Genomic DNA, 23,120 nt, shown 5'->3' on the forward strand with positions numbered 1-23,120 from the left:
AAATAATAAAATCTTTAAAAGAAAGGTTAAAAAAATGAAATCATTACTCAGGACATAAGCATAAGCTTTTGAAGAGATAACAGAATAATCCATGAACCTCAGATTCAAATAGCATTTATTGAGGGCTCTTTGTGTCCTAGTACATTTATCTATGTATGTATGTACGTATAGAGGTAGATTTATTTCTTTATTTTGAAAGGCAGAGTTACAGAGAGGCAGAGGCAGAGAGAGAGAGAGAGGTTTTCCACCCGCTGGTTCATTCCCCAGATGGCTGCAATGGTCAGTGTTGTGCCAATCTGAAGCCTGGAGCTTCTTCCAGGTCTCTCATGTGGGTGCAGAGGATGAAGGACCTGGGCCATCCTTTACGGCCTTCCCACGCCATAACAGGGAGCTGGATCAGAAGTGGAGCAGCCGGGTCTTGAACTGGCACCCATTTGGGATGCTGGTCCTGCAGGCGGCAGCTTTACCCGCTACGCCACAGCACTGGCCCCTGTACATTTATATCTACTGAGCAAAAGGCAACACCTGTCCTAGAGTCTAGGAAAATGTGGTAGGAAGGGAGTGGCCCAGAGCTAAGGATGTGGAGGAGAGGTGCAGAGCCTGTCTTCCTCATTCCTGGTTCAGTTCTCATTTTGGGACATAATCCCTTCCTTCTCTAAGGTGTCACGGGCCAGCTCTGCTCAGGCAAAGTCATACCGCAGCCTGTGAAGTCTGAGTCTGCCGCATGGTACGGAGGAGCTGGTGCTAATGGCATCTCTTGTGAGCTGAAGGAGACTTTCGTTGAGTATGGTTGTTGTTTCATCTGCCTGACAACCTAAAAGAGGAAGAAAAATTAGGTGAATGTAAATGAGAAAGGGAATAAGAAAAGATTTTAAACTTTTTTGTGTACTGTTCCCCAAAACAGTTCCCCAAAACTTTCTTTTTGAGACTTTAGGTGAGAGAGGTGGCAAGAGGCAGTTAGGATGATTTTTGCCTCATTTTTCATGCTTCCCTATTTAATTTCATGTCTATAATGCTTTGGTAAAGGATGGACCAAGGGAAGGAAAAGGGATAAAAGCTGACAACACTCTATCATTGCAATCTGTATGGAAGCTGGGGTATGAAGTAGAACAAAATGTTTGCAATTCCTACGCATTCTAATGAAATCAAGTCCATACAAACCATGCTGTGCCCACTGAAAAATAATTTAATGCTATAGATGATCTGAGCATACAATACTGTCCATCTCTTCTAGACACAGAAGAGCCACATCGGTGTAAAGTAGGGTAACTGAACAACATAAGGGGCAGGGAAAAGAAACAAACACCTACTCACAGCCTACTACTAAATGCCAGGTACATCAATTACACTTAATTCATCTAAAGGAATGTATCTTATTTACCTTTGATTCCAGATGCCTGGAACATAGAGGGACTTATTAAATGTCTGATAAATGAAAATAATCATTCAATCATGAGACCTATCCTGAGAGCTAAACATTCTCTTTTATAGATGACTCAATATACAAATCAAATGACATATCTGAAATCACACAGCTAGTAAGAGGAAGAAGCAGAACTGAAAGCAGGTGAAAAACGCTATAAATTAAATGTGTTTACTAAATAGTCACTAGGCAATGATTTTATGGTTGCTTATTTTTTACTGCAGTATTTGTATTATCATCATTTAACATTGGTTATATACTTAAAAGATATTCAACTACAGATTTAATAATGATTTTACAAAGAGGGAAAGATAAATCATGAATTTTACTAGAAAACTGAATATTGCAATGACTTAGATATCCAATTACCCTAAAGACCTCGTTTCTTAACCTTGGTGAAGTGAGGTGTGCCCAGAAAGTTCTGGTCAGCGGGATATAAACAGAAGTGAATGTACAGTTTGCAGGTCATTCTCTTAAGGAGAAAAATCCTGCCTTCTTTTTTTTTCCTGGCTGGAATGCAGATGTGTTGGTAATAACTGGAGTGGCCATCCTAGGTAAAAAAGTGAATGCCATGATTTGAGGAGGGTAGAGTAATCTAATAAGAATGGAGGTGAGATAACAGGTACCTGAGTGTGTGACACTGTGGAGATACTATATCATCTCCAGACTAATTATATCCAGACTGTTAAGAAACTCTTTGCAGCCACTGAACCTGTATCTTAACTTACATCCAACTTTCACTCTGCATCACCTCAAGAAAGAACATGGATTCCCAACACAGCTGAATGCAAGCTATGTATTCTTACATGAAAAGTCACATGAATTTTACAAGAGTAAAGCACAGGAGAGAGCGGTCACTACATTATACTTTGGTAATAGCAGGAAATGATTGTTGCTTATCTCTATATTCCGATTCCAGGTAGCATCTGGTCCATAAGAGATAACCAATAGATACTGGTGAAGTTGAATTCAATTTAAAGGTAAGAAAGTAGTCTATAGAAACCAAGTAAAATGCCCAAATCTATATAAGGTTATTTCAAAAGTTGATGAAAAATGTATTTTATGAAAAAACTATGCATGGCTTTCAAAATTTTTTGGAATCTAATGTAAACTTACCTTTTAATTTCATTTTTCATGAACTTTTGAAGTATGTATATATGTAGAGTAAGACTTTTTGTTGTTGGCAGGTGTGATAATGGACTCATTCGTTGGAACAACCATATGAAAGATCAGAAAGAATGGCTTTGCTGTTGTATGTCACTATATTAGATCATAAGAGTTTGGATGGACTTAATAGGTCAATCAATCTAATGAAACCAATGGTCCTTAACCTTGTTTCATAATAAAAACACCTAGGGAGTTTTAAAAATTATAGCTGCTGGGAGCCCCACCCCAGACCAAGTAAACTGGTATCTAGGGGTGTGCAGGCCATGCAAGGTCTTTTTTTTTTTTTTTTTTTTGAGACCTGTTGTTTCAAGTTAATGGATTTTTAACTCAAGTTTTTTATTTTTAAAGATTTATTTATTTATTTGAAAGTCAGAGTTACAGAGAGAGAAGGAGAGGCAGAGAGAAAAAGTGAGATGCCTTCCATCCACTAGTTAACTCCCCAATTGGCCGCAACGGTTGGAGCTGTGCTGAGCTGAAGCTAGGAGCCAGGAGCTTCTCCCAGGTCTCCCACACGGGTGCAGGAGCCCAAGGACCTGGGCCATCTTCTACTGCTTTCCCAGGCCACAATCGAGAGCTGGATAAGAAGTGGAGCAGCAGGGACTCAAACTGGCACCTATATGGGATGCCAGCACTGCAGGCCACAGCTTCACCTGCTACACCAAAGTGCTGGCTCCTAACTCAGGTTTCTAAGAGCTCCACAGAGGAAATCCTGGGATTTATAAAACCTCTGTGGTTATATAAAAATTATATCTATCAGGGTTTTTCTAGAGAAAGGGTCTACATTTCTTCAGGTCCTCATGATAGAAAAAAAATCACTACTCAAAAAAAGACAGGAATGATCAACCTTGCCATCACTAATTAGCTGTGTTGGTTACCACAGACAAGGCACTGAATCTCCTCATTGTGAATTGGTGACAACAGATCTACAGCTTGCAAAGTTCTTGTTAGGACTAAAGACAAATAAACCTATCCTTGTGCTAGGAACAACGCAGGGATTCATCAACAACAGCTAGTAAAGCTTTATGTCCCTTTATCACATATTCATAAATGATTGGTTGGCTTCTGATTGCAAACCTCCAGGGATGGAAAATTCCATTTCCGTGAGGAAGCCCATTCCACTCCAGAACAGCTCAAACCTTAGGGAGTTCCTTGTTAACAAGCGAGCCCAGCCTCACTGCAGAGCTGCCCACAGATTGCTGGGCCCTGACCCTCCTGCCACCACCGAGAAGGCTTATCCTCACTTTCCCACCGGAGAAAGCTCTAGATACCAAAAGGCTCATTCTTCAGCAGGGAAGAGTAAGGCCAGATGATGCTTGGGATTTGCCCTAGTTTTGAAATTCAACTCTAGAGATGTTTGATATGTGCCTTGAGATAGGTAGTAGTCTATAAAGTATTAACACATCAATTGTATTTACAAATACATTACATAAAACAAAATCTGATATTAAAAATGGCTTGAAGATTTTCATGAACTGGACTGGTTATTTCTAAGGTATTTTCCACACCTATTTGTTTTTATATGGCTTTAAGCATATAATTTTAGAGAATTTTCAAAGATATTCTAAATTAAGAAAAGAATTTGATAAAGGGTGTGGGCATTTGGCACAGAGATTAAGATGCTGCTTGGGATGCCCACATCTGTATCAGAGTGCTTGGGTTCAAGTCTTGGCTCCACTCCTGATTCCAGCTCCCTGTTGATGTGCACCCTGTGAGGCAGATGCTGGCTCCAGTAACAGGGTCCCTGCCACCCATATGGGAGACCTGCATTGAATTCCTAGCTCCTGGCTTCAGTCTGGCCCAGTGCAAGGTGTTCCAGGCATTTGGGGAGTGAATCAGTGGATGAGAGCTCTCTCTCTATTATTCAAATAAATAATTTTTTAAAAAAGGCATTGTCTTTGGCAATTTATGAAATAGTATATATGTCCTGCTAGCTCTAGTATTCTACATTTTTAAAAAAGATTTATTTATTTATTTGAAGCACAAAGTTACAGAGAAAGAGGGAGAGACAAAGAGAAAAACAGATCTTTCATCTGCTGGTTCACTCCCCAAATTGCTGCAATTCCCCAGGGCTGGGCCAAGCTGAAGCCAGGAGCCTGGAACTCTATATGGGACTCCAACATAGGTGGTAGGGGCCCAAGTACTTAGGCCATCTTTCACTGCTTTCCCAGGATTGGAAGTAGAGGAGCCAGGACTCAAACTGGTGCCCATATGGGATGCTGGTTTTGTAGGTAGCAGTTTAACTTGTGCCACAATGCTGGCCACTACAGTTCTTTGAACATAAAAATAGTTAATAATGGCAATTTAGTGGCACAAAAGTATAAGCTAGTACACAGAAATGAAAATCAGGATTGAAAAACATGGAAAAAGCTTAACAGCAATAAAAGTTCAAAAATTTAAGATAAATGTTAATAGTTTTTTTGAGAAGTCAAATTCAACATGTAGGGAACACAAATGCTTTTGTATTTATATGTTTACAAAAGTATAAGTTCTTCCATGCACAACTTTTATTTATGATACTGTAAGACATGGTGCTCTCAGAATTTAAGTGCAAGAGTGTTTCTAGGAATGTTCTTTTAAACACCTGCTCAGGTCATTGGTACAGAAAGATGAACAGAGGATTTCCCCATACACATTGCAAAAAATCAGTGACATAGGGATGCACTGACTTCAGATGGCAAGACCCATCATAACCTCTTGAAAAGAAATACAGGATTTGATTTCATTGTAATCATCGCCTTTTCCTCTGGGACCCAGCTAACCAGGAACACCAGCAGAGGCAAACCTGAAGGACTAGTTACATACATTGTCAGTTGGGCACTCCAGTGCCTTCTGCTGATCTGTCATCATGCCTTGACCAACCACCTGCGATGCATCTTCCTGAAACCGCAAAGAGACAGTTAGCAGCACTGTAGGGCTTAACTGCACTTTCCAACTTCATTAGCTAAGCACCATCTATCTAGGCTTTGGTGTGTTACAAAAACGACCAAAACACCAGGCATAAAAAGCTCCACTCACCCCTCTGTTCCAGCTTCAGAAATGAATGCAGGCTTGTCATTTCCAAAAGCTTTTGGGCCCTTTGAGATCTGTCAGGCTTTAGATCAATCAGTTACCACTTGATGGTCATTTCAGCCTCAGGATTGTCTTCTCCTGTTACTAGTATTTCTATGTCTACATTATATTGAATATTAAAAATTTGGGGCCGGTGCTATGGCACAGTGGGTTAACACCCTGGCCTGAAGCACCAGCATCCCATAAGGGCGCCAGTTCAAGACCCGTCTGCTCCACTTCCCATCCAGCTCTCTGCTATGGCCTGGGAAGGCAGTAGAGGATGGCCCAAATCCTTGGGCCCCTGAACCCATGTGGGAGACCCGGAAGAAGCTCCTGGCTCCCCGCTTCGGATTGATGCAGCTCTGGCCCTTGTGGCCAACTGGGGAGTGAATCATCGGATGGAAGACTTCTCTCTCTCTGCCTCTCCTTCTCTCTGTATAACTCTGACTTTCAAATAAATAAATAAATCTTTAAAAAAAATTAAAATTCTCTCAGGATCCAAAATCTGATATTAAAATTTCCCCCCTTAAGATGCTTGATTAGAGGCAAAAAGCACATCTACTAAAGATACTAAAGTGAGATGTGAAGATTAGTCTTAAACCCCATGGAGGAGTGGAGATCAGACTTGGAGAGGAACAAACTCTGAAAACACTGCATAGCTGAATGGCAGTTAATTCACTGAAATGAATGTCACTGGTAAACTGACCAAAATGTTTGCCTCCCACCATATCCTATCCATTTAAAAAATTTTAAATGTATTTATTTGAAAGGGGGGGGGGGGATGGTGGCAAGGAGGTGGGGTTGGGGGAAGAGAGAGAAACAGAGAGATCCACTGTACTGGTTCATTTGCCAGATTCCTGCAACAGTCTGTCTGGGGTGGAGCTGGGAGCTGGGAATGCAGTCTGGGTCTCCCACATGGGTAGCAGAGACTCAACTACTTGAACCATCACTCAGTGCCTCGCGGGGTGCACATCAGCAGGAAGCTGGAATTGGGAGTGCAGCCAGGAGTTGAACGCAGGCACTGTGATTTGAAGGGTACTAGAATTCCAAGCAGTGGCTTAAGTGACCCTTCCTCCATCCACTTTTATAGGCAAATTTATAGGAGAAATGATCATCTGATGGTTGACTTTAAGGCATGAATTCATGTAATTTATCCTGGACAAGGCAGTAAAGAGGCTGATTTGGAGAGGAGAAAGGATGGGTTTGCACTCTCCCTTGTTAACTGATACCCAGGTGGCAAGGCTGGTACACAGATGTTAGGTAGGTAACCTGATCTGGAAATGAGAAGAGAGGTGTGATTTGCATAGTGGAGTATTAGCATGAGTTTGTGATCCTAGAGTTCTGAGAACTGGAGCAGGTTATCTGACCTCTTCAAGTCTCAATTTCCTCATTTATAAAATGGAAAAAATAAGAATAGTTATACTATAGGGATGTTGAAAGAATTAAATGTTGGCCGGCGCTGCGGTTCACTTGGCTAATCCTCCGCCTGTGGCACCGGCACCCCGGGTTCTAGTCCCAGTTGGGGCACTGGATTCTTTCCTGGTTGCTCCTCTTCCAGTCCAGCTCTCTGCTGTGGTCCGGGAGTACAGTGGAGGATGGCCCAGGTGCTTGGGCCCTGCACCCTCATGGAAGACCAGGAGGAAGCACCTGGCTCCTGGCTTTGGATCGGTGCAGGGTGCTGGCCATGGCAGCCGTTTAAGGGGTGAACCAATAGAAAAAGGAAGACCCTTCTCTCTGACCCTCTCTCTCACTGTTTAACTCTTCCTCGCCCCCACCCCCGCCCCCGCCCCCCAAAAAAAAGAAAAAGAAAAAGAAAGGATTAAATGCAGCAATACATGAAAGCACTTAGCAGGGTACTTGGAAAATAGTAACATTTAATAAACAAGCTCATTCTGATAGCAAATGCAAGTGAGCTATTATCACTGTACATTTCTAGCTGCCCCCTGGGGCTGGGCCGGTCAGCACAAGGACCTGCACAGGACACTATCTCCTCTAGGGCACGCTGAAGTAACTACCTGACATCTCCTACCTGGGGTTTCTTTTCTGGGTACACTCACACACACTTTCTTCAACGAGCTCCCATCAGATTTGTAACAATACAACAGAAGTGATCCAGTTTTGCCTAGGTAGTCATTATCACCATACCAAACTATAGTTTCACCCTTACATCATTGGTAATCCACTACTTCATATAGGATTTAACCCCAGCACATAATAGCTTGAATCTGGAGCCTAGGTCCCCTGGCTGCCTGCCACTACTTGAGTTGCTTATCTTCTTATTTTTTTTAAATGATTTATTTATTTATTTGAAAGGCATAGTTAGAGAGAGAGAGAGAGAGAGAGAGAGAATTAAAGAGGGAGAGATCTGGGGCCGGTGTTGTGGCGCAGCGGGTTAATGCCCTCGCCTGAAGCACAGGCATCTGGATGGTTGCTGGTTCGAGACTCGGCCGCTCCACTTCTGATCCAGCTCTCTGCTATGGCCTGGGAAAGCATTAGAAGGTGGCTCAAGTCCTTGGGCTCCTGCACCCGTGTGGGAGACCCAGAAGAAGCTCCTGGCTCCTGGCTTCGGATTGGCACAGTTCCGGCTGTTGTGGTCAACTGGGGAGTGAACCATAGGATGGAAGACCTCTCTCTCTGCCTCTTCTCTCTCTGTGTAACTCTTTCAAATAAATAAATACATCTTTAAAAAAAAATGAGGGAGAGATCTTCCATGTACTGGTTTACTTCTGAAATGGCTGCAATGGTCAGGAATGGGCCACGTTGAAACCAGGAGCGAAGAGCTTCTTCTGGGTCTCCCACATGAGTGCAGGGACCCAAGGACTTGGGCCATTCTCCACTGCTTTCCCAGGCACATTAGCAGGGAGATGGATTGGAAGTGGAGCAGCCAGGACTCGAACCAGGGATGCCAGCGCTGCAGGCATTGGCCCTGAGCTGCTTATCTTCTAACATTTTTTTAGGACTAGACTTAGCTCACACAATTAGATTCTAATATCCTCCTTATGGGAAAAAGATGCCAGAATACTGCCACCCCTCCCCCCATTTTAAAAACTTTCCTCCTAAACATCATATAAAGCAAACTCAAAACTAACCTCTTTTCATGGTTGGTATTGTGGCAGTGGGTTAAACTGCTGCTTGCAAAGCCGGCATCCCATTTTAGAGCTCTGGTTTGAGTCCCAGCTGCTCTGCTTCTGATCCAGCTTCATGATAATGTACCTGGGAATGCAGACGATGATGGCCCAAGTACAGGGACCTCTGCTATCTATGTGGGAGACCAGGATGATTTGGTCTGGCTCAGATCTGGCCATTTGTGGAGTCTTGAGACTCCACACACAGACGCTAGATGGAAGATCTCTCTTTCTCTCTCCTTCTTGCTTCTGTAGCTCTTTCAAATAAATAAATAAGTTTTTAAGGGCTGGTGCTGTGGTCTAGTAGGTTAAGTCTCCAGCTGCAGCACTAGTATCCTACATGGGCTCTGGTTTGAGACCCAGCTGCTCTACTTCTGATCCAGTTCCCTGATAATGGCCTGGGAAAGCAGTTGAAGATGGCCCAAGTGTTTGGGTCCCTGCACTCACATTGGAGACCCAGAAGAAGCTCCTGGCTCCTGTCCTCGGGTCGGCCTAGCTCTGGCCGTTGCAGCCATTTGGAGAGTGAACCAGTGGATGGAAGACTTCTCTCTGTGTGTCTCCCTCCTTCTCTAACTCTGCCTCTCAAATAAATAAATCTTTAAAATAATCTTTAAAATAATATAGGGGCTGGCACTGTGGCATAGTGCATAAAGCTGCTGCTTGCAGTGCTGGCATCCCATATGGGTGCCAGTTTGAGTCCTGGCTGCTCCTCTTCTGATCCAGCTCACTACTATGGCCTGGGAAAGCAGTAGAAGATGGCCCAAGTCCTTGGGCCCCTGCACCCATGTGGAAGAACCGGAAGAAGCTCCTGGTTCCTGGCTTTGGATCGGCACAACTCCAGCCAGTTGCGGCCAGTTGGGGAGTGAAGCAGCAGATGGAAGACCTCTGTCTCTCTCTGTCTCTCCTCTCTCTGTGTAACTCTGATGCTCCAGTAAATAAAGAAATCTTTAAAAAAAATTATATATATTTATTTAAATTACCGCATCTAATAATCCTTCCCTGGTACCAATTCTGTAGCATGTAATCTATTTCATCACTATTTTTGCAACTTTAGATTTTATGTTCTTATGTATCTGTCTCAAAAATCCTTACACAATCAACTTTGTATAATTTGTTCCTTCAACATATGGCAGATTAGAAGAGGAGGGGCTGGCGTTGTGGCATAGCAGGTAAAGCTGCCGCCTGCAATGCAGGCATCCCATATGGGCACTGGTTCAAGACCCGTCTGCTCCACTTCCAATCCAGCTCTCTGCTGTATCCTGGGAAAGCAGAAGATGGCCCAAGTCCTTGGGCCCCTGCACCAGCATGGAAGACCTGGAAGAAGCTCTTGGCTCCTGACTTCGGATCCACGCAGCTCCAGCCATTGTGGCCAACTGGGAAATGAATCTGTAGATGAAAGACCTCTCTCTGCCTCTCTTTCTCTCTGTGTAACTCTGACTTTCAAATAAATAAATAAATCTTAAAAAAAAAATATTAGAAAAGGGCCGGCGCCGTAGCTCAATAGGCTAATCCTCTGTCTGTGGCGCCGGCACCTCGGGTTCTAGTCCTGGTAGGGGCACCGGATTCTGTCCCGGTTGCCCCTCTTCCAGGCCAGCTCTCTGCTGTGGCCAGGGAGTGCAGTGGAGGATGGCCCAAGTCCTTGGGCCCTGCACCCACATGGGAGACCAGGAGAAGCACCTGGCTCCTGGCTTCGGATCAGCGCGGTGCGCCGGCCACAGCATGCCAGTCGCAGCGGCCACTGGAGAGTGAACCAACTGTAAAGGAAGACCTTTCTCTCTGTCTCTCTCTTTCTCACTGTCCACTCTGCCTGTCAAAAAAAAAAAAAAATATTAGAAAAGGAGTATTACCAAAGGTTAGCACTGAGTGAATCAAACTTTGGGAACTTAAATGCACATGGATGGATTTTAGAACCAGCCATGAAAAGAAGGATGCACGGTGAAGGCGACCCTGTGGCCTCCACTTTAAAGGATCAGTTGAAAAGAGAGGAAAAAAGATGAGAAAGGTCAATAAAGCTTATGCAGATTCTTTAGAGTAAAAATTCTAAACTGCTTTATAAACAGAAACCAGACATATTATTCCTTCCAGTGTGGGTTAAATGTCCTTATGAAGAACAAAAGAAGCACCTGTACTTGAAAATGATCCTGGAGATCTGTAATTCTACCTTGTTTTAAACCACAATTAACCATCAGCAGGACAAAGGAGCTGATTTCCCTAGCTATAGATGACAAATCCAATTTATGTATCACATAGGGAAATGAATAATTTAATTCTTCCTGATCATTTGCTCTTACAAATAAAAGACCACTGGAATAGAAGGCAGAAAATCTAGGGTCAGATTGGTTCTGCTACTTATTAGCAGTAGTAGTGCCAAGAAGCCATCATTTTCTACAACAGTAAGAATGTAGAACCAGCTATCTGAATAAGGGGTTATGAGCAAAGCTACTGCAACACATGCTTACTTAGCACCTAGTATGGGCCAGTAGTGGAAAGGGTTACAGAGGAGCCCTTGTACTTACGACATACACGTATTCTGTGAGATAGCTTTTTAAAGAAACAACACAAGGCCGGCGCCACGGCTCACTAGGCTAATCCTCCGCCTTGCGGCGCCGGCACACCGGGTTCTAGTCCCGGTTGGGGCGCCGGATTCTGTCCCGGTTGCCCCTCTTCCAGGCCAGCTCTCTGCTATGGCCCGGGAGTGCAGTGGAGGATGGCCCAAGTGCTTGGGCCCTGCACCCCATGGGAGACCAGGAGAAGCACCTGGCTCCTGCCATCGGATCAGCGTGGTGCGCTGGCCGCAGCGCGCCAGCCGCAGCGACCATTGGAGGGTGAACCAACAGCAAAGGAAGACCTTTCTCTCTGTCTCTCTCTCTCTCTCACTATCCACTCTGCCTGTCAAAAAAATAAAAAGAAAAAAAAAACACAGAAATGATGATGAAGAACTGAATGACATGTGTGAAGGCATGTGGAAGGTAGCACATATTTGAGAAGTGGCAGTGCTCCCCCTTATCTTGTTCTCAAAAATATAGATGGACTTCTGCAAAATCTTCTCTCACTGTCCTATTTCTTACCTTGCTTACCCTTAAACCTGCAGGCCAACGTGTGGGTTGCTACATGATGATGACGACAATGACGACAGAGCTTACTGAGTACTGACTATGTGCTGCTACTGAGCGAGGCACATCACACTTTCGTTGAGACACAACAGACAACACAACAGTATTCGGACGATCATATCCTCACTTAGAAGTGAGTCAACTAAGGCACACAGATGCTAAATTATTTGCTAAGGCAGAACTTAATCCAGACACACCCACAGCCCTGCTCTCAACTAAGGAATAAACCACAAGGAAAAAGGAAAGCACTGTTTACCTCCTTCTAACAACAGACACAAGTTTCTTAGTCAACCTTGACCCATGGATACCATTTTTTACCATTTTTAGATTCAACATTGGGTCAGAACAAGTCAAGTCTGTTTCAAACTTGGGGTGGGAAAAAAGAACAATTCATGGCACTAGCCACAGCAGTGACCTTGGGTCACCTTCTTCTGTTTCATGTTTAAATGTGAATTTAGAACTTGCTAATTTCCTAACTATTGCATCAAAAGAGCTCTCAATGCCTTCCAAGCTGAGTTGGGGACATTCTAAGCTGTTGACTTTGCACAAAGGATCTCTAATAAGACGACTAAGGAAACATGTGGAAAGATCATCTCATTTCATGAAATAAGCTGATATGACACTTTCTGACTACGTGTTATAATCCTCAGCACACTGCACACTGAGCTCCCGAAGGAAAATCCTTTGTGAGCCAGGAAAATTATTCTAAAAAAAAGTAGGAGCTTCTAAGGGGTGGACATAAAAGATAAAAGACCATGCTGGCGATATCTTAATAACGGATAATAACGAGGAAAGATGCCAAGCCTGCAATCCCCAAAAAACTGGTTGACTTCTGTCCCAAAGCTGTGTAATCAAAACGTTCTGTCTCTCTGGCCATAGTAACAGGTCCAAGGGCAGACACCCAAACAAGCAAGTATCTATGGGTTTTTCCAAGTGGACCTCAGGGAAGAGAGTCAGCTTGTTTCTGGTGGAGAGGCTTAGAAATTTTTGGCAGCCATCCTCACAGCATGCTGGAGAAGGAAGTCTGCCTAGAAGAGAAGCAACCACACAACCTGACAGATGCTTTGGGGGCTCCCTGTCTCTGGTCTCAATTGTCCCTGAGGATAAGCATCAACCCTGCACTTTCTACAGTTACATAAAAAATGAAAATCAAAGATGCAAAAACCTGTATCCTTTTGGTCAATTTCCTCTTTTGTCTAAATAAGGTCAAGTTAAGGTCCTGTCACTTATAACCAGAAGACTCCAGAGCAAAACAATGTGGAATTAATCTCTCCCAGAAAAGACCATCAGGACAATAAACTCAAATGCAGCCCACAGGAGGGGAATGAAGTGAACTGACTGTAAGATAACAAGTGAGAGAAGGTTGCTCAGCCTAAAAGCATCCGGACTCACAACTTTAAGAACACAACTGTCAGATAAACAACAAACAAACTCAAGGTCTGCTGCTGAGTTTGGTCTGTGGGCTTTGAACACACCAGGAAAATACAACCCTTTGCTGGGCTGGACCCAGCGCAGTCCCTACTCATCTAAACCACCAGGTGATGTGAAATCACATGAGAAAGTGCTTCTAGAATACTTTGCTCTTCAATCCCGATCAACACTTACTTAAAGTTGGCTCAGATCCTAGCTATGACATTTACTAGTTGAATATCTCTATGCCTGTTTCCTTATCTATACAATGGGAATAGTAAAGGAATCGATTCAATATAAAATACAAATGAGTGGATCTACCTTCCTGCCAATGCAGCTGGGAAGGCAGTGGAGGATGGCTCAAATACTTGGGCCCCCTGCCACCCATGTGGGAGAACAGGATGGAGTTCCTAACTCTGGCTTCTGCCTGGCCCAGTCCTGGCTGTTATAGCCATTTGGGGAGCAAACCAGCAGATGGACGATCTCTCTCCTTCTTTCTGTTGTGTTGACTTTCAAATAAATAAATCAAAATAAGTCAAATCAATAAATAACAGACATATCATAACTTTAAAAACAAGAATGGGGGCTGGTGCTGTGGCACAGTAGGTTGATCTTCTGCCTGTGGCACCCGGAATCCCATATGGGCGCCAGTTCTAGTCCCAGCTGCTCCTCTTCCAACCCAGCTCTCTGCTATGGCCTGGGAAAGCAGTAGAAAGAAAATGGCCCAAAGTCCTTGGGCCCCTGCACCCACTTGGGAGACATGGAAGAAGCACCTGGCTCCTTACTTCAGATTGGTGCAGCTCCAACCATTGCAGCCACTGGGGAGTGAACCAATGGATGGAAGACCTTCCTCTCTGTCTCTCCCTCTCACTGTCTGTAACTCTACCTCTCAAACAAATAAACAAACAAAAAAGAAAATGGTGCCTACTGGAGTGCACAGTAAATTCTATAAAAACTTCAGCTGATCTCATTCTCAGCAATTCTGAGAGTTGGCTGAAGGTTGACAACTGTCTTGTCTGCTGCTATATCCTCTGTAGTTAGCACTGTGTATGGGACACAGCAGGCTTTCAGGTTACATTTGCTCAATTCCTAAGAGACCTTGGCCTTATCATGTGCTTTAAAAGATTACATAATCAGTGCAGGTTTCAGATAACAGGATCTTAAAGTCATGTGTGCAACTGAGGCTTCCCCGGGCCACAGAAAACATTCAGACTCAGCGAAGGGGGAGGAGCTGTGGGCTCAGAGAGGGGGTGGACTCAGTGAGTCACGTTACTTTCCTGGGCCCACAGCTAAGAATCACCACTGTAGCATTACTTCTCAGCTTAGACAAGGATCTGAGAGGCACATGGTTCCCTCCAGGCAAGCTAAAAATCAAGTTGAATAACAAGTCTCAACAGTGCACTAGCAAAAGTGTTTGGGATTGAAAGGGAGCTAACAGACAGCAAAGATGTGAATTTGCTAAATATATATACACCTATATTTCGGCTATATTTGAGTTCATGAGGTTATTTAGCCCATTACCTTCATGTCTCTCTACTGTCTTCATGTATCATGCAGAGGTGAAGAGAAAGAAAAAAATGCCACACGATGCAAGTAGACTTGACCATAAATCTATTGTCTCTTTTATGACCAGGAAAGGGGGATTTGTTGTGTGGGCAGATCTCAAGTGGTTTTCAGACATACAAGACAGAAAGAACAATGAGCTGTGAAAAATGCCACATATTTAAGTGTGCTTGAACCTTGCCATTGACAGTTTGTATACTGTCATAAAAGAAGGGCCAGCACTGACACACACACAATCTCCTGCTCCTCACAGGGAGCTCCCAGACTCTGGCCAGTACTGCAGTTTTCATATTGGATCTAAAATAGAAAATAAGACTTACACAGTGACATCTTCTCCCAATGGCCAAGCCAGAATACCAGCAGTTCTTTACAGAGTACAAATTGGGGGTAAAAGTGGATTGTTATGCACACAAGTCAAGACAGTTTTAAAATGAGCAGGATATTATTCCTGGGAATTATAGCCTGAAATAAGCCATAACAAGAAGTCTATAATCATCAGAAACACATTTTAAACTATTTTTCCAAACTTGGATGCCGCCACTTTAAAAACACTTAGGAATAATTTTAAATCAAGCACAGCAGTAACAATTAATAAACTGAACCTGCATCAGAAATCACATAGCAAGGCAGACTCTTAAAATCAAATTTCCAAACTAAATACCTTATCTACTTTCACAAATCCCTTTGTCTTTCTCCTCCTCCCCTTCTTCCCTTTCTTCCTTTTCCAATTAGTGACGTATCAAACTGCCCCTTATTCAGGGTTATAACCACAGTCACCTTTTCCTGATTTCACTTGCTTTTATCTCACTACTTACAAAGTACTCTTTTTTTTAAAAGATTTATTTGTTTATTTGATGGAAAGAGAAAGAGAAAGAGAGAAAGAAAGAGGTTTTCCACCCACTGGTGCATTCTCCAAATGGTTACAATAGCCAGTGCTGGGTCAGGCCAAAGCCAGGAGTCAAGAGCTTCTTCTGGGTCTCCCATGAGGGTGCAGGGGCCCAAGGACTGGGCCATCTTCTACTGGGTCATTCCTAAATGGCCACAATGGCCAGGGCTGTTCTAGGTTGAAGCCAGCAGTTTCTTTCAAGTCTCCCACATGGGTGCAGGAGCCCAAGGATTTGGGTCATATGCTGATGCTTTCCCAGATGCCATTAGCAGGGAGCTGGACCAGAAGTGGAGCAGCTGAGACTTGAACCTGCACCCACATGAGATAGTGGCACTTCAGGTGACAGCTCGCTCCAAAGTGCTGTCCCCTCCGATTCTTTACGGAGCATGCAGGAGTATCTTTTCCAAAGGCTACTCTCATAATTATAATTCTGTGTTAAACATCATTCCAAAGGATTCCCTTGATTTAGTCCTGGTCCACCAGGCCCTCTACCACTCAGCCCTCATCTACTTCTTGGGTTTCACATCCTGCTCCAGGACCTGCATGTCCACTGCTCTGTCTCCAGCATCAGACCAGGACTGTAGACTTGGGCTCCTCATGTGAGGAAGGGAGGCAGGCTGGGCTAAGAGAATGGTGGGAAGCGGGAACTGGAATAAACTAGTGGTGGTACACAATGGAAGAGGCAGCTGGGAACAGTGGCCCACTTTCAATAGAAAACGGAAACCATGATTTCAATGTCAAATCTCCTGATCTACAAAATTTAGCTCAAACTTATTATTAATATTGTATAGGACAGGGGATGGCACTGTGGCACAGTGGGTTAAAGCCCAGGCCTGTGGTACTGGCATCCCATATGGATGCTGGTTTCAGTCCTGGATGCTCCACTTCCAATGCAGCTCCCTGCTAATATGCCTGGGAAATCAGGTCTGGGTGCTTGGGTGGAGGACGGTCCGGGTGCTTGGGCCCCTGCACCCATGCGGGAGACCCAGGGGAAGCTCTTGGCTTCTCTACTTCTGTCCAATATCATGCTAGCAGATCCTCAAATAAAATCATACTTAATCCTTTCAGCAAAGACTCCCCCACTTTTAGATGAAGAAATGCGGACTGCACAGGGCGCTTCCCCAGGTCACAACTACTGAACAGCAGTTGTTTGTTTAGGCTTGAGAGCCTACGATTTGTATCCGACAGCATTTTTCATCTGAGAAAGCAAGTGCTACCAGTCTGTTAGAGATATTATAATGTGCAACACTGATCTTTTAATAAGCATCCTTGCAAATGTTACATGGATCTAGCATATCATGGTAGAGTTAAAAGTACTCCTAAGATGTTGTTGTTCCAGCTGGTGGGAACTCTGAAATGGTAAAAGGCACTGTTAGCTGCAGCGTGAATTTCCATGTCACAGCTCATTTAGGTTTTTGATAATTCCAGAAGCAGCTCATGCCTCCCTCAGCCATCTTGCTACCCTGTAAATTCTAAAATCTCCACAAAGAAACTAAGGGTTGAATGCCTCCTCAAGCAGAATTAAACACTCTCAGTTTTCCGTTCTTGTCCTACAGATGCGAAATTGTTTCACAAGAAAAGATAGTGGCAAAGACATCCTCCAGTGCTGGTTTGGAAAGTCTAGAGGTTACTGAAAAGTTCTGAGCAAACTAAAATGTGATTAAAGCTTCTGTACATCATCCAGATCTATCATGACCAGCATCACTTGGCTCACAGACTCCGTTGTTGCTAAACAGTTTTACAACATGGGGCAAAATGCTGGGCACATTGGTTTTGGGCATTGCAGCAGGGCGATCCTGGGCTGCTGGCCAAGACCTGGTGTCGCTCCCCCTCTTCATGGAGGAGCAACACAGGACCCTGCGCTGTTCTTTCGTCTGCTTGGCCCTCCCCGGGTTTGCTGCTGGTTCTTCCCGGGTTGGCTACTATCCCTTCCACCTCCGTGGAAGGGCAGTTCCCCCTGGCCGCATTCCCCACTTCCGCAGGGGAGCGGCACACCGCCGGCCGGCTTTCTCGGGGGCTGCACGGGTTCCCTTAGATGTTCCCCATAGATGTTCCTGGTGCATGCCGTCTCTCTCCTCCTTTATAGTCCTCCTCCGCCAATCCCAACTCGGCTGCCCACACGCCGAGTACGCTGCTCTCCAATCAGGAGCAAGTCCTACAGTTTATCAGTTGAACTGGAGGCAGCTGTGCGGAAGCTGTTTACTTCTCTCCCAGCGCCATATTGTGGGAGAGCAGATGCATAGAATAAGTCTTAATTCGAGTAACTCAGTCTAGTCCGGATTGCTCCCCACAGATCCCCCTTTCTTTTTATTTTTTGGCGTTGATACGCGCCTGTCTTCGGTGTCCCGCGGCACACACTCTGCTCTACTTGCTAGAGTTGCCACAGGCTCTTACAAGTCCTATAATCAGGCAAACCGAATCCGGGTCCTCTCTTCGCCATGTTGTGAGGAGGTTTTTAGGCGCTGATGCGTGCCTGTGTTCGGTGACCTGCGGCTCACACTCTGGTCGAGCCGCCTGCTGGCGCTTACCGCCTTAATTAGGCAGACCGAATCCAAGCTTTCTCATTGTTGTATTGTGGGGGAAGCCTTACTGATGTTAATTCGTGCCTGTCTTCGGTGACCTGCGGCGCATAAGCTGCTAGCCGCCCAGGTGCTCATCGCCTCACTAATCGGGCAGACCGAATCCAAGCCTTCTAATTGCCATGTTGAGGGGAGGCCTTTCTATTTCTCTATTTCTCTATCTCCGGGCATTCCTATTTCTCCCATTCCACTTCTATCTTCCAGCATTCCTATTTCTCTCACTTTACTTCTAAAACTTCTGTTTCTCTTATCCCCGCAGCTTCCCGCTGCCCGCCCCGAGGCTACTTCTCGGCGGCTTCCCAGCTGAGCTGCTTCAGCCCGCGCCTCTTTCATCTGCGCAGCTTCCCGGCTTTGCGCGACTTGGCTTCGCGCGCTCCGCGGTCTCCACGCCCTTCGCGTCTGCACCACGGCCTACGCCAGCCCCGTTCCCTATCTACTTGTGCCCCGCACGCTCTCTCTGCGCACGGCAGCCTCCGCGAGTCACACAGCGTGTAGCTTACGTGTCCGCCACTAGCATTCAATCTAAGTTCCCCGGGCTAGCCTGGCGAATTCAACCCAGCGTACGTCTCCGCCCCACGGTTTGGCTTCCCGTCCTTTGCTCCCCGGGCTAATCAGACGGATCCCAACCTGGCTCACGTTTCAGCTTCTGGTTTCAACTTTTCGCCCCCTATTCCCGGGCTAACTTGAGAACCCCAAAGTGGCTTCCGTTTCCGCCTCGGCCTGCCCCCCGCGGCTTCAATTTCCCTAACATTTTTCTCTACCCGGTATGTTTCCCCAAGCTTTCCTCCAACGGTATTCCTCCCTCATTTCTCCTGGCCTCTCCCCACAGTCCGCGTCCGAGTCTGTTTGTTCTAGCTTTCACTTTCGCTTTCGACCTTAGAGATTTCTCCCAGCTTCCCCCCGTAGTCCGTATCTGAGTCTATGCCTAGGCTTTCAATAGCTTCTTCCAGCACCCTTTTCGTCCGGCTTTTCCCTAGGCTGTTTGCTAGTCTCTCTCTCCGGTAATTTCCCAGTTCTTCCCGTTTCTTCCCTCTTAAGTTTGCTATCCGACCTAGGTTTCCTAATCCGAGTCATTTCTTCCCTCCTAAGTTTCATATCTGTCCTAGGTTTCCTATCCGTTCTAGGTTTCCTATCCGTCCTGCGTTTCCTATCCGAGCTAGGTTTCCTATCCGAGTCACGGCACCATTATGTCGCTCCCCCTCTTCATGGAGGAGCAACACTAAACCCTGCCTAGGCTTCATATCCGAGTCACGGCACCATTATGTCGCTCCCCCTCTTCGTGGAGGAGCAACACAGGACCCTGCGCTGTTCTTTCGTCTGCTTGGCCCTCCCCGGGTTTGCTGCTGGTTCTTCCCGGGTTGGCTACTATCCCTTCCACCTCCGTGGAAGGGCAGTTCCCCCTGGCCGCATTCCCCACTTCCGCAGGGGAGCGGCACACCGCCGGCCGGCTTTCTCGGGGGCTGCACGGGTTCCCTTAGATGTTCCCCATAGATGTTCCTGGTGCATGCCGTCTCTCTCCTCCTTTATAGTCCTCCTCCGCCAATCCCAACTCGGCTGCCCACACGCCGAGTACGCTGCTCTCCAATCAGGAGCAAGTCCTACAGTTTATCAGTTGAACTGGAGGCAGCTGTGCGGAAGCTGTTTACTTCTCTCCCAGCGCCATATTGTGGGAGAGCAGATGCATAGAATAAGTCTTAATTCGAGTAACTCAGTCTAGTCCGGATTGCTCCCCACACCTGGGACAGTGGTGTTCTCAAGACTCAGACTGTGGAACCACTGCCATTTTAATAGCTCTACACCTGCATTCATAGGAAAACTTTAAAGAACACAAAGGAGGTTTGCACTCTGGCAAGAAAGGTAAATTCTTGTAACTGGCAGCACTCTCTCTGGAACTTACCTGGCAGGCACATACACAGCCCTGCTGAAGAGCTAAGCACATTTTTTTTATAGGGCCTTTTGCAAACAAACTATGAGAGTGTCTTGTGCACTGATTCGGCTGCAATTAACTCTCACTCAGTCCATCATCAATCATGCTGGCCCTGTCCAATCTGACCATAACACTGCAGCCACAGTGAACCCACAGTGTCCCATGGCTTCTTCGTGCTGTTACCACAGTGATCACCTCCTTAATGTGGACTGGCTCCTGTTGACCTCTCCAACTCCCCAGTTTGGGCAACTGAGAGCTTACAGTTCACAGGACTCTCAGGCTCTGAGATAACAAAACACCCTCCCTGACTTCTGGCTCTGTTCCAAATTGCAGTTGGTCCTCAGTATCCACAGGTTCTGCATCTTGGATTCAACCAAACCCAGATCAAAGACACTTGGGGGAAAAAACCTGTGTCTACATTGAACATGTACACACTTATCCTTCCCAACATCATTCCCTAAGCAATATAGGACAGCAGCTATACACATAGCATTCACATTGTATTAGGTGTTATAAGCAGTCTAGAGATGATTTAAAGTATATGCATAGGTTAATGCAAACATTACATCATTTTATAGAAGGGACTTGAGCATCTGCAGATTTTGGTAACTGTGGGCAGCAGCAGGGTATGTATGTGTCCTAGAATTAACCTCCCCTGGGGCCTGGCATTGTGCACAGCAGGTTAAGTGTGCTAGTGATGCTGGCATCCTACATCGGAGTGCTGGTTTGAGTGCCAGCTGCTCCACTTTTGCTAATGTGCCTTAGTAAAGGAGCAGAAGATGGCCCACATGCTTGGGCACCTGCCCCATATGAGAGAATAGGAAGAATAGGATGGAATTCTGGGCTTCTGGCTTTTGCCTGGACCAGTCCTGGCTGCTTTGGCCATTTGTGGAGTGAATCCGCAAACATAAGATTTCTCTGTGTCTTCCTTTCCCTCAGTTGTTCTGCCTTTCAAATGAAAAAATAAATCTTAAAAAAAAGTCTTCCATGGACACCAGACAGATATTGTATTGCCAGCTTCCCTTTTCAATCTCAAGTCAGTGGTCCCTGGTGAGCAAGGTCAAATTCCCTATCATATTCTCCCTGACCACCAAGCACCTCTAGTTCTTAGTTTTTTTTTTATTTTTTAATTTTTAAAAAAATTTTTTGACAGGTAGAGTGGACAGTGAGAGAGAGAGACAGAGAGAAAGGTCTTCCTTTGCCGTTGGTTCACCCTCCAATGGCCGCTGCGGCTGGCGCACTACGGCCGGCGCACCACGCTGATCCAATGGCAGGAGCCAGGTACTTATCCTGGTCTCCCATGGGGTGCAGGGCCCAAGTACTTGGGCCATCCTCCACTGCACTTCCCTGGCCACAGCAGAGAGCTGGCCTGGAAGAGGGGCAACTGGGACAGAATCCGACACCCCGACCGGGACTAGAACCTGGTGTGCCGGCGCCGCAAGTCGGAGGATTAGCCTAGTGAGCCGCGGCGCCAGCCTAGTTCTTAGTTCTGATCAAAGTAGAGATGGAATCTATCTGTAAAATCATTTGGGTAGCAAGACTATTAGCAACACAAGAGCTCATGTCTTTTTACTTTCAGCAGAGCCTTCCTAGGATCTAGTAGAGGGTGTAGAAGTAAGTAGAGTGCAAAAATTTATGAAAGAGAGTTAGAATGTAATTTTGATGGACAAAGAAACTGAGCCTTTTCTGCTGGGGTGTAAATTATTCAACACTTGCCAAATAGCCACTTTTCTGGGGCTGGCACTGCAGTGTAGTGGGTAAAGCATGTCTGCAGTGCCGGCATCCCATATGGGTGCTGGTTCAACACCTGGCTGCTCCACTTCCAATCCAGCTCTCTGCTATGGCCTGGGCAAGCAGTAGAAGATGGCTCAAGTGTTTGGGACCCTGCACCTGCGTAGAAGACCTGGAAGAAGTTCCTGGCTGCTGGCTGTGGATGGGCCCAGCTCCGGCTGTTGCGGCCATCTGGGCAGTGAACCAGTGGATGGAAGACCTCTCTGTCTCTCCCTCTGTCTGTCTGTAACTCTACCTCTCAAATAAATAAAATCTTTAAAAAGGGATGTGTGTGTGTGTGTGTGTGTGTGTGTAAACAGTACTGTGGTATAGTAAGCTAAGCCTCTACCTGTGGCACCAGCATTCCATATGGGCACCAGTTCTAGTCCTGTTGCTCCTCCTCCAATCTAGCTCTCTGCTACAGCCTGGGAAAGCAGTAGAAGATGGTCCAAGTGCTTGAGCCCCTGCACCTTCGTGGGAGACCAGAAAGAAGCTCCTGGCTGCTGGTTTTAGATTGGCTCAGCTCCGGCCATTGTAGCCATTTGGGGCGTGAACCAGCGGATGGAAGACCTCTCTGCCTCTGCTTCTCTGTAACTCTTCCTTTCAAATAAATCCCCCCCAGGCCGGCGCCGTGGCTCAATAGGCTAATCCTCCACCTTGTGGCGCCGGCACACCGGGTTCTAGTCCCGGTTGGGGCGCCGGATTCTGTCCCGGTTGCCCCTCTTCCAGGCCAGCTCTCTGCTATGGCCAGGGAGTGCAGTGGAGGATGGCCCAGGTGCTTGGGCCCTGCACCCCATGGGAGACCAGGAAAAGCACCTGGATCCTGGCTCCTGCCATCGGATCAGCGCGGTGCGCCGGCTGCAGCGGCGGCCATTGGAGGGTGAACCAACGGCAAAGGAAGACCTTTCTCTCTGTGTCTCTCTCTCACTGTCCACTCTGCCTGTCAAATAAATCCCCCCCCCCTTTTTTTTTTGTTGAAAGAGTTACAAAGAGAGAGGAAGGAGAGGCAGAGGCAGAGACAGAGAGGTCTTCCATCCAATGGCTCACTCCCCAGATGGCTGCAACAGTTGGAGCTGCACGGATCCAAAGCCAGGAGCCAGGAGCTTCCA

At 46.0% G+C, this 23,120-nt stretch overlaps 1 protein-coding gene across 10 annotated transcripts in view; it reads right to left on the reverse strand.

Annotated features, from left to right (window-relative positions):
- The window catches only part of PATJ (PATJ crumbs cell polarity complex component), a 438,074-nt gene that overhangs the window by 74,318 nt on the left and 340,636 nt on the right, over positions 1–23,120 (reverse strand). For 6 of the 10 annotated variants that reach the window (XM_070078397.1, XM_070078392.1, XM_070078391.1 and 3 more), the window contains 2 exons: positions 5,393–5,467; positions 697–814 (listed from right to left, as the gene is read on the reverse strand). In XM_070078397.1, the coding sequence (XP_069934498.1) occupies positions 697–814; positions 5,393–5,467 (193 nt within the window). The remainder of the gene's footprint in view (positions 1–696; positions 815–5,392; positions 5,468–23,120) is intronic. The other 4 variants (XM_070078398.1, XM_070078393.1, XM_070078395.1 and 1 more) reach the window with 1 other exon arrangement.

Source organism: Oryctolagus cuniculus, chromosome 7 (genome assembly GCF_964237555.1).
Source record: "Oryctolagus cuniculus chromosome 7, mOryCun1.1, whole genome shotgun sequence".
Lineage (NCBI taxonomy): Eukaryota > Metazoa > Chordata > Mammalia > Lagomorpha > Leporidae > Oryctolagus > Oryctolagus cuniculus.